At 28.4% G+C, this 11,744-nt stretch overlaps 2 protein-coding genes across 2 annotated transcripts; both read left to right on the plus strand.

The window, feature by feature from the left end:
- Positions 1-608: 608 nt before the first annotated feature.
- LOC127264207 (ubiquitin-conjugating enzyme E2 variant 1C-like) lies at positions 609-3,396 on the plus strand. The gene is made up of 4 exons (XM_051293660.1): positions 609-765; positions 1,982-2,121; positions 2,826-2,951; positions 3,041-3,396. Exons 1-4 carry the CDS (start codon positions 732-734, stop codon positions 3,179-3,181), a joined length of 441 nt encoding a protein of 146 aa, XP_051149617.1. The 5' UTR covers positions 609-731; the 3' UTR covers positions 3,182-3,396.
- A 4,848-nt stretch (positions 3,397-8,244) lies between these two features.
- LOC127264200 (transcription repressor OFP15-like) lies at positions 8,245-9,301 on the plus strand. Its single transcript, XM_051293655.1, has one exon. The coding sequence runs from the start codon at positions 8,403-8,405 to the stop codon at positions 9,156-9,158; it is 756 nt and encodes a 251-aa protein (XP_051149612.1). The 5' UTR covers positions 8,245-8,402; the 3' UTR covers positions 9,159-9,301.
- The last annotated feature ends 2,443 nt before the right edge of the window (positions 9,302-11,744 follow it).

Consider the following 11,744-nt stretch of genomic DNA (forward strand, 5'->3'; position numbering starts at 1 on the left):
AATTTTTATTTAAATTATAAAGATACTATACAATTATTCAAAAAATTTATACACTTTCACTAATTAATAGAATATTTTTAGTTTTTAATTTATTATAAAAATTCAAAAAAATATTTAAATTATAAATATATTATACAGTTACTCAACAATTTTATATATTTTTACTAATTAATAAAATATTCTTATTTTATAATTTATTATAAAAATCCAAAAATACTCTATATATTATTCAAATTTATTTTCACTATATTTTTATTATTATTTAAATTTATTAATTTTTTTTAAAATAAAAAATATCACCTTTTTTTTTCTATCCTAAAAAATATTTTTGCTTTTTTGCTTTTATCTATTTTATACTTTTGATCGAATATATATGCATTTTGATGACATATATTTTTACGACAAAAAGAGTAATATGTTTTTTATATTACATAAATTTTACCTACATCACACAAAACAAAACATTTTAAATTAAAATAGTAACAAATAAACTCATATATATAAACTTATTCGGATTAGAGCCCAATAGAAATGGGCCTATAATAAATCACCTTTTGGCCCAAAAAATGGAATATGATCATGGAAGCCTCTGTGATTGTGAACCTGCACCTGCCCTTGTCCGTGCGCGAGCGAGTATATTATTCGCAGGGGCTTTGCTTCGATTACATTTCTTCATAAACCCTTTACGAGTTCGTCCCACTTTCGATCGAATCGATCCTCGTGTGCGCACCATGACTCTGGGATCTGGAGGATCAGGCGTTGTCGGTAACGAACGACTCCTTTTCTATCTTTCTCTTTGCGTCATTCATGATTGCTCGCTTGTTTTTCATTTTCCTACCTTGGGAGTTTTTGTTGCCAGATTGAATTGATTTTGGTGTTAGATGTTTGCGGAAGAAGCTTGATTGAATGTAGTTCATCTGATTTTGGTGTGCGATGATTGAAAAGGGCTCCTTTTTGTTGAGTAATTTATTTTTTGGGGATTTAATTTTGTCGACAGTCTAATTAGGTTTACCCATAGGATGTCTCTGTTTTTCCAGCTGCTTGTTGAATTTTATAAATACAGGAAATTAGATTTTGTTTTTGTATCGAATGATTTAGGTCATCGAGAAATTTGAGGTAATTGTGATAAATTATCTTTTTGAGTTAGCTATGAACTTACTAGCTCGTGGTTTTGTTTCCATTGTTTGTAAGATTGAAAGATATATATGTACACACCATACAATATTTAGGTTTTGTTGAACTTGGTGTTTCGTTCTGTGGTTTGGCTTGAATAATCATTTGGATGTGATTTTTGATCTTTTACTGGAAATTGAGGTGGTTACATGGTAAAGAATTTGAAACAATCTCCCAAGTAAATAGAGCCTTTGATTCGAATATATCGTTTTCTTGGGCTCAATATACTGAATTGAAAAAAGAGATATTATTTTGATAATAGGGATACATAGTCCGTGAATGTATTTAAAAATTTATACCATTAGTTTATGTTATGTATATTTATTTGATAGCTATAGTTATGCAATTTATATATGCCAGATATTCAAGTTACTGTGTACTGGTAATGCACGAATATAATATTTCTGTCAATTTGGTAAGCTGAATATAGATGTGTTATATGTTGTTTGGTAGTTTAATTATGTTGTTCAATAATTAGAATTTGGTTAAATTATTGTTCATATGTTGTTTTATGTGATTGATTGTGTTTTCCATAGATGTGTAACATATTGCTTTTATAATATCAATATGTTCTTGTAGCATAACTTAATTTGAGTTCTGAATATTCATTTATTTCATATTGTAATTATGCAATATGCTGAATAAATGCATACAGGACACTGAGTTGTATATACTTATGTACATATGTTCTGATTGGTTTGTTTGAGTGATGTCTGGGTCGATTTTCCTGTAATTTCATAGATTTCAGTGGAAAGTGATTTGGAAAATCAGCTTAAGTGTTGTAAAATCCTGTTACCTTGTGTTACAGTTCCTCGGAATTTCAGATTGCTGGAGGAACTTGAGCGTGGAGAGAAGGGAATCGGGGATGGTACTGTGAGCTATGGAATGGAGGATGGAGATGATATACTGATGCGATCTTGGACTGGTACCATTATAGGCCCTCACAACGTAAGCTTCTTTTTTGCCCCATTTTGATATGAAGAAGTAATAATCGGCACAAGAATACTCTGTATCTCCAATGTCACTATGTTTCTACTCCCTCCGTGTCCCAAGTAAAGTGTCCTTGTTACTGTAGACACGGAAATTTAAGTAAAGTATAGTTAGTAAGTAATCAAAAAGTGTATCATTAAAAAAAATTAAAATAACTAAATAGTTTAATTAAAATTAAGAAAATTATAAATTATAAAATTTATAATGTGATTAAAGTGTATAATCATATTTTCAAAAACGGAAAGGACAAATTATGTGGGACGGACGGAAATAGAAAAAGTAGACATTTTATGCGGGACGGAAAGAGTAACGTTTGGGCAACAATGATTTGTTATGTTCATAGCCAAATCCATAATATAATGGAAGAAAAACTATCAATCTGTTTATGTGATCTTACATCCCATTTCGTATGCTTTATTGTGTTTGTAGGGTAAATTACATATGCATTACTTGTTTTTAAAATTCAATGTATAAAATATCGTATTTTATTAATTAAAATGGTTCATATAAGTCCTTTTATTTGTGCTCAAATTTCTGACAAATATGGACTTTGTGCATATATTTCACTAATTCGAAAGTGAATTATGCCATAAAATTTATACTAAACATTCAATACATTTGTCAGTGTTTGTAACTCCGCATACTCTGTTTCTTCCTTTCAGTCTGTACATGAAGGTCGCATATATCAGTTGAAGCTGTTTTGTGATAATAATTACCCGGAGAAGCCTCCCACTGTTCGATTCCATTCCCGGATTAACATGACCTGTGTAAACCATGAAACTGGATTGGTATGGATACGATCATCTCTCTCTCTCTCTACAAAATGTACTTGCCATTTGCCGTTGAACTGATTGTTCGATGAATCTTAAAAATCCAGGTGGAACAGAAGAAGTTTGGAATTCTGGGAAATTGGCAGCAAGAGTATACGCTGGAAACCATACTAACGCAGCTGAAGAAAGAAATGGCTGCTCCGCACAACCGGAAGCTGGTCCAGCCTCCGGAAGGAACCTATTTCTAATGTAAGATATAAAGGCCTTGTCGGCTCTGTCGGGTTTTATGGTTTACATAATTACGTTTAAAGTTGCACAATGGGTTTTGCCCCGAAAGCTCTGTTCTGTTTGAATCTTGGATTCTGGATTATTCTTCTCTGGTTTGTTTGTCTAATGACTGCTGTGGGAGTGTTGGATTGTCAAACTTAATGCCAAATGTCTAAAAAATTGTTGAGTTCACAAATTGCTGGTTTGTTTTGGTCGTACTTTATTTTAACTCACGCTCTTATCTAGGAGGTGCCGACGTCAGTTTACTACAATGTAAATTAGTAAGGGAGTATGAGAACATATTTTGGCCGGCAACTTGAACTTGATTGTGATTTTTGAGCTACTCGTGATGATCATGTCATTTGGCGTTGTTTAGAATTTAGATTATGTTTTACGCGCCGGGCCATTTGATGCTTACACTTTGAATTGGTCCTTGTCATTCTAGTGTGAGATTTCATGGAAATATCGTGTTGTTGGTAGTTAGGGATGTTGGTTTTAAACATCATGTTGTACAAACTTGTCCTAATGATTGCGGGAACTTATTTTTGACATGTTTTTATTTGCGATTATGATCGGTTATGTAGTTGTTTCACATGGATCTTGTTGTGCCTTGTGATCTTTTGGTAAGATTGTAAAATGGCTTATTACATTACTAGGCTTTGGTTTCATTTGGTGAGATTGAACGTGTTTTTGTAGTTTCTCGACTCTTTTTGGTTACGGGGATGATTAGTCTTAATCAGCACATAAAATATAGTTAGATAGGATATTATTTGAATTAATATAATATGTGTTGAATAGATTGTTAGTATGTATTCTTAAACATATCTTGTGTGTTTTAGATCAATTATAATAAATATTCCCTCCGTCCCTTAACAATCTATCAATTTTTCTATTTTTGTATAATAAAGTATCAATTTTTTTTTAGTAACTGTACTATCTATTTAACATTACAAATATCTTCTCAATTTACAATATATTACATTTAGTCTTTTTACTTCTACTACATTCCAATATAATAGTGCAAAAAGTAAATGAATATATAGATACGAGACGGAGGAAGTATGTGATAGTGGGAACTACTGTGATAGTGGGAACTACTGTGTTGTATTTGTTTTATGTTAATATATATTGTGTTGTCGGTTTATATTTGTTGCAATTAACTTGCAATAATTTTGTATTATTGGGGATTGATTTCTAACATATTTCGACTACAAAGGTATTTAATTTGAGATTCATATCTATTTGTTATAATGAATGACATATGAGATGCTTGTGATATATATATATACGGGGGTTGGGGAGGGGGGGGTGTCAATTGCTCCATGGTCCTTCATCTTCACATGTATCTATTTAAATTTTATATTCTTCATTATATAATTTTTTTTTATAGTTAGTTAAAGAAATATTTATTTTAATCTAAATTATTATACTTACCTTTTTATTATTTAGAATGTGTATATAATAATATTAAACACCAAAATGTAATGGATATTAGTGTCTTTAAGGCATCATGGGCCTCAAGACAACTCCTAAGATTGGGACGTGTGTATATATATATATATATATATAACTAAATGAATTTTATAGAAAATAAAATGATTTATTATTATTTTGTATATTAGAAATGTAGAAAAATAAAATCACATGTCACGTGAAATTTGAACTTGGCATTTATATCTCTTTCCCTCCAATTTTGTACCGTAGTAAATGCGACCAGCGACATGCTTATATATTTAATTATATTTTTATTTTAGCCTTTATATATATATATAGTATTTTTTTAAAGTTTTGGTAGTATTTGTTAATAATAAATTTTTGTTCTAAATATTATTAAATATATAATTTTTTATTATTAAAAAAAATTAATTTTGTCAGCTCTTATTACTTTTGTTTTTAATTTTTATAGTATTTACGTTGTTTCATAATATTTCTCTAAAGAAATATTGAATGAAATATAGTTTATTGTTAATATATTTATTTATTAACTTACTAAATATGATGATAAAATTAACATAAAAAATATATATATTCATATTTTTATTCAAATTTACAAATATATTATTATTTTATTTTGTAATATATTAATTAAATTTTAAAAGGACATCTTAGTCAATATATTTTTGCACATGTAAATTAGTACTAATATGTAATAAAACGGATAAATATAAAATAAATGCAGATAGTACGAAGTAGACACTACAAAAGTATTCATCTGATATACTCTCTCCGTCCCATATAATATAAGTGTATTATTGTAGATACGAGAATTTAAGAATTTTAGTAAAATATAATTAGTAAGTAATTAAAAAATGTATTAGTAAAAATAATTATTATTTAGTAAAAATAATTATAGATTAAGATTAAAATAAGTAAATAGTTTAATTAAAATTAAAAAAATTATAAAATTTAAAATTTAAAATGCATGATAAATACCGCCAAAGCCTAGTACTGCAGAGAAAATTAAATGAAGTACTCCAAATACAAAGTATGAAAAGATATCTATAACTTCCCTCCTATATTTTCGAAAATAGAAAGGACAAGTTATGTGGGACGAACGAAAATAGAAAAAGGGACAAATTATGTCGGATGGAGGGAGTATATACTTCTTCTCACCGAGCTATATGTAATTAATTTGTCATTTTTGTGTTCAACTCAATATATATATATATATATAGTAAAAATATTCATTAATTTAAATAAAAAATACTTTTACATTTGACACAATATTACAACAATATCGTTAAAAATTACTACATTCGTCCGGTTATAAGGGTCTTATTTATTTTTTGTGTGTTGATATTTGAATATTAATTATTATATCAAAATATAGTATAAATTAAGAAAAAATTGCAAAAATACTTCAATTAATATCTTATAATATTAATAGAATAACATTTGTACAAAAAAAAAAATACAATATAAGAAGATTTTTAATATTAAATACAATGACGAAAAAAAAAAAAACAAAAAAAACGTATAACTAATACCTGTGAAAAAATTGCTTGTAATAAATAATAATTTCCAACGGCCATTTTATTGGTTGCATTAATTCACTCACCCGATAAGATTTGCATTTATTTATTTTCACATTAATCAATTCATGAGTCTTTATGAGGTACGTGTGTGAATATTTTAATTTTAATTTTAATTTTTCTTTTCTCATTTAAAGCTATATAATAAATGAATAAACAGTGTACACCTAATGAATGAATGCTATAATTAATTAATTACTAATTTCAAACCCCTTCCCATTAGTGTTCGTAATTAATGCTGCATTCAATCAAGGATAGCAATGGTAAATTTATTTCCTTAAAAAGTAATTGACTAATAATTATGGATAAATATTACTCCCTCGTCCTAAAGATCTTGCAACATTTCATTTTTTGGTATGATATTTTCTTTTTGGTATGTCTCAAACATCGTCAAACATTTCCAAAATAGAAAATAATTAATTATACTTAATCTCTACCCCATACTTTATCCTCTTACATCATTCAAATAAAAAAATAAAATATATATTTCTCTTTATCACATCACTTAATTTCTAAATTATTTTTGGGACAGAGGGAGTATATAATGTGGAACAAATATTCCCTTTTATTATTATTATTATTATTATTATTATTATGAAAATGTGTTTTAAATCTGATGTAAATTCACATCCAAAAATAATAATATTTCCAATTTTCCCATTCAGCAACGACTAACTAATTATTTACCATCTTTTATACCATCACTATTTAGGAAAATACCATAATTATTACAAAAATATACATATCAGTCTTTACTAAAAAAATCAATCAAATTAGATAAATATATCGCTGTTACCTTCTTTTCTCACAAATAAATACTTCATCCGTCGTTCAAATTTATGTTCATTTTCATTTTTGGGTTGTCATCGAAAAATATTCTCGTTTTTTTTAAGTAAATAATTATTACACTTTTGTATTTTTTTTACTATAAAAGGAAAAAATAACAATTATTACTCACTTTCATTAAAACTCGTACTCGATCAAGTTAGCACACATTTGCATAACAGAGGGAGTATAACTTTTTGAATTTTAAACAGATTTAGTATACTAAAAATAATACTACTACTAATTAAGGGTGTATTTTTAATTTGTTTGGTTGGTACTTTAAAAAAAGAAATTGTACAACTTAATCAAATTTATATAAAAACATATAATTTTATTTTACAGAATAAAAATTAAAACTAAAATAAAAAATCACCAAAAGAGCAACTAGAGTTTTTTTTTTTTTTTTTTTTAAATTCAATTTTCATCTCATTTATTTTCCCAAATATTAGAAAATGATTCTACTTATAATTTCTTATTTATATCATTTTTACATAAATAAATATATATATTCAATTTTTTTTAATATATAAAAATGATTTATATCAATTTCATATATATATATATATATTTGTACCACATATCATTGTATTATTAATTTTTCTTTTTTATCAAAATATATGAAATATTAACAACAAAGTGTATCATGCATATTCAAAACAATAAAATTAAATTTCCAATCAAAATATTAAAAAATAAAATCAAGTAATAAAAAATACCAAAATAATAGGCTCTCGATATTCTAGGAAGTTTGGAGTTTTCAGAATTTTGAATTTTTTTTAAAAACTAATACTCCTTCAGTATATATTCTATATTTGATCATTTTTGTTTATCTATACATTCATTATTTTGAAAAAAAAATAAATTTAAAAATACTTAGTATTATAAATATTTTCAAAGTTTTACCCGTTCACACTATATCTTTTAGTAAATATCATTATATTAAATTTAAAGATAAAAGGTAAATACATAAAAAAAATGCCACAAAATATTATTTAACTATTATTATTATTCTTTAATTTCTGTGAAAAAAAAATATACATGTATATCCCTAAAAAAAAAAAATACATATATATCCCTTGAGCGGATAATAAGAATAATAAAAAAAATATTTTTAATAAATTTATTGATAATATATATATTTATTTATTTATATATATATAAATGAGAGACCCTATTCATCCTATGTTCTAAGTTCTAACACCAAAACCACTCTGTCTGAGCTTTTATTACTTCGATCCATCGATATAAAAAAAAAAATAAAAAAAAATGATTTTCAGAGCACATTAAATATTTACAGCCAAAATTTCAAACTCCCAATCGCTAGTAGATCTCCAATCCTCTCCATATGAAATTCTCCTTCTTCTCCAAATCCACAGACACCGCCGCCGCCGCCGCCTCGCCGTGGCCGTGGCCGGCGTGCGCTACGAATCCCAAAACCCAGTCTTTCCGCGCCACCGCCGCCGCCGCCGCCGATAACGGCATCTTCAAAACCATCAATTCCGCCTACGTCGACGACGACGACGAAGCTCTCACCGAACTCTCCGCCGCCGCCGACGACGATTCCGGCGCCGCCGTCGAGTTCGCCGTCGTCGGAGCATTACGTTCAGACCGCCTCATCTTCCACCCCGGCGAGTCGAGCTCCATTCTCGACGAAGCAAAACCCGCCGGCGCCGCCGTTTCGATCCTCGCCGTGGAATCCTGCGATCCGTACTCCGATTTCAGAGCTTCCATGGAGGAAATGGTGGAGGCGCACGGATTGAAGGATTGGGACTGCCTGGAGGACCTCCTCGCCTGCTACCTCCGATTCAACTCCAAAAGCAACCATGGATACATCGTCGGAGCTTTCGTCGACCTCCTGCTCCGCCACGCCGTCGCGGCGGCGGCGGCGTCCGCCATTGATGAAAACTGCTCGTCTTCCTCCACCACCACCACGACGGCGAATTCCTTCACTTCTCCACTCTCCTTTTCGTCTTCCTCCACCTACTCCTCCGCCAGCCCCCATTTATCCTCGCCGGAAAACGAAGCTCCGATCACCACCGCCGCCGGTAAAGAAGACTCCCTCCCGTCCCCTTCATCGTCGTCGTCTTCTTCAGGTACTTAATTAAATTACATTTACAAAATCCCCAATTAGAAACCCTAATTACATTAGCAAAACATTAAACCCTAATTAGTTCCTCTTTTTTAATACAAGAATGTAATTCGACCTCCAATCACCATTATTACAAATCAAATTCATTTTAATTATGATCGTAGCATTCATTTTTGTGTAGAAACTAAGCACAGACGCCATTAAAGAAAAGCTTGAAAATCAAAATACATATACATATTGTCCAGCAAATTCAGGCCATAAATTTCTGCACAAATAATTAATGAATTAATTCAAAAGTGGAGCAAACAACATTAAAGTCAGATCGCAGATGTAATAAAAACTGTAAGTACTACAACAATTTGTGAAGTGGTCCTCCTCTCTGCACCAAACTTTAAATCTGCAAATACACGAAACCTGCAGCACCAAATTAAAATTATACATATAAACAGACACAATTTAATTAACACATATTCAAAAATAATATATATATATATATATAAATAAGTTTGTCTTTTTATTACAACCCAAACTAATTATTTAATTAATGAATTGATTTTCACCTGAATATATGGAAATAGTAGTACAGCGTCAGCATGAATTTTGATTATTTTTCTGTATGTATATATGTATGTGTATATATATATATGTCGTGGTTTTCCCTGAGCAGATAAAACAGAAAGAGGGTATTGTAGGACATGATTTACATATATATATATATATATGCATGGATTATGTATGTATGTATGTATAGATGGCTTTGTACGAAGATGGTTGATGCTGATTTGATCCAATCAACATATATGTATAAAGAAAATAGTACTATCTCCGTTCCGGATATTTTGTCCACTTTAGTGTAGACACAAGAATTTAGTAGGGGTATAATTAATAAATAATTAAAAATATATTAGTGAAAATAATTATCGTATAATAAAAATGATTAGAGATTAAGATAACTTATTAGTATAATTAAAATAAAAAAAATTATAAATTAAATTTTTTTAAAATAAGATTAAAATGTATAATTTTTTTCCAAAAAAAAAAAATTATAAATTAAATTTTTTTAAAATAAGATTAAAATGTATAATTTTTTTTCCAAAAAAAAAAAAGTGACAAAATAAGTGGGACGAACGAAAATAGGAAGATGGACATGAGAAATGGGATGGAGGGAATATATTTTAATATAATATATAACACATATTTTTGATAGCATATTATATAATACAATATAACATAATATATCTGATTTCAGAACTATAAGTGGAATATATAACTTATACAACAAATGATAATACAATATATAACATAACATATTTTATAATTACATATAACACGATATACTCCCTCCGTCCCATTGAAAGGTTACCATTTTTATTTTCGTCCGTCCCAAAACAAAGTTACAATTTCCTAATTTAGTAATTGTACTACCTATCTAACATAATAAATACCATTTCAACTTACAATATATCACACAAATGTCATTACTTTTATATTATACCATACTAATAGGGGTATTTTTGTCTTTTTACTACAATTCAATATAATACTAATATTTAAAAATCTACGCGCAAAAAACAAATGTCATCCTTCCAATTGGACGGAGGGAGTATTATAATTTCAGCACAATAAGCATATTATAATGACACAACATATGTTATCCGTTTTCTGATCGATTGTTAATTATTTTATGTTAGTGTGCTAACTTGATCAAATCAACATAGTACTGACTTGGCCGAATCAGCAATCTAATATATATATATATACTCCATCCGTCCCATTGAAAGGTTATCATTTTTCATTTTCGTTCGTCCCAAAACAAGGTTACCATTTTTTAATTTAGTAATTGTATTACTTACCTAATATAATAAATACCCTTTCAACTTACAATATATTACACAAATGTCATTACGTTTATATTATACTATACTAATAAGGGTATTTTTATTTTTTTTATTATAATCCACTATAATACTAATATTAAAAATTTACGTCTAAAAAGCAAACGCGAGGGATCATATGATATGTATGTACAGTGGATTAATTAAATTGCATTGTAATGGAAAAGCAGTGGAAGAATTGTAGGGCAGTGTCTTATCCGATTGGCTGGCTAAAACGATACGAGGGTCATTATCTGTCTGAGAAATATGGAAACCAACAAAAGAGGGCAAATTATGGTCACGAGGAGAAGAATATGTAACATATATATTATGTATTTAATTTAAATATATATATATATATTCAATTAAATCTATATCTATTTATTTATTTATTTATGTGGTCCTAATTTGTGTCATACTTATTACATTCGAAATTGTTACTAATTAATATGCTTTGGCTTTGAATCATGTGCTAGCTAGATAGCTAGATTCAAAGTTGAATCATATATAAATATCAATCTTGGTGTTACTAAATTAATTAAGGTCATATTTTTAGATATATTTTAGAGTTTTGAAGAGGTCTAGAAATGATTAAAAAAATAATAATAATAAAAATAAATAGTGTTTGATAATGTAAATAAATGTTGGATATGATATTTTTATATAGAAAATCATTGTGAATTTGTTGTATTATTTGTACATTTTAAGCTTTTGTAATTAAAGT

The sequence above is a fragment of the Andrographis paniculata genome, unplaced genomic scaffold, assembly GCF_009805555.1.
Source record: "Andrographis paniculata isolate CXL003 unplaced genomic scaffold, ASM980555v1 Contig69END, whole genome shotgun sequence".
Taxonomy (NCBI): domain Eukaryota; kingdom Viridiplantae; phylum Streptophyta; class Magnoliopsida; order Lamiales; family Acanthaceae; genus Andrographis; species Andrographis paniculata.

Coding starts and splice junctions, on each gene's coding strand:
- LOC127264207 (XM_051293660.1), top strand. CDS start 732: ATGACTCTGGGATCTGGAGGATCAGGCGTTGTCG. Junction 766..1,981: donor TGGAGGATCAGGCGTTGTCG/GTAACGAACGAC, acceptor CTTGTGTTACAG/TTCCTCGGAATTTCAGATTG. Junction 2,952..3,040: donor TAAACCATGAAACTGGATTG/GTATGGATACGA, acceptor TTAAAAATCCAG/GTGGAACAGAAGAAGTTTGG.
- LOC127264200 (XM_051293655.1), top strand. CDS start 8,403: ATGAAATTCTCCTTCTTCTCCAAATCCACAGACACCGCCGCCGCCGCC.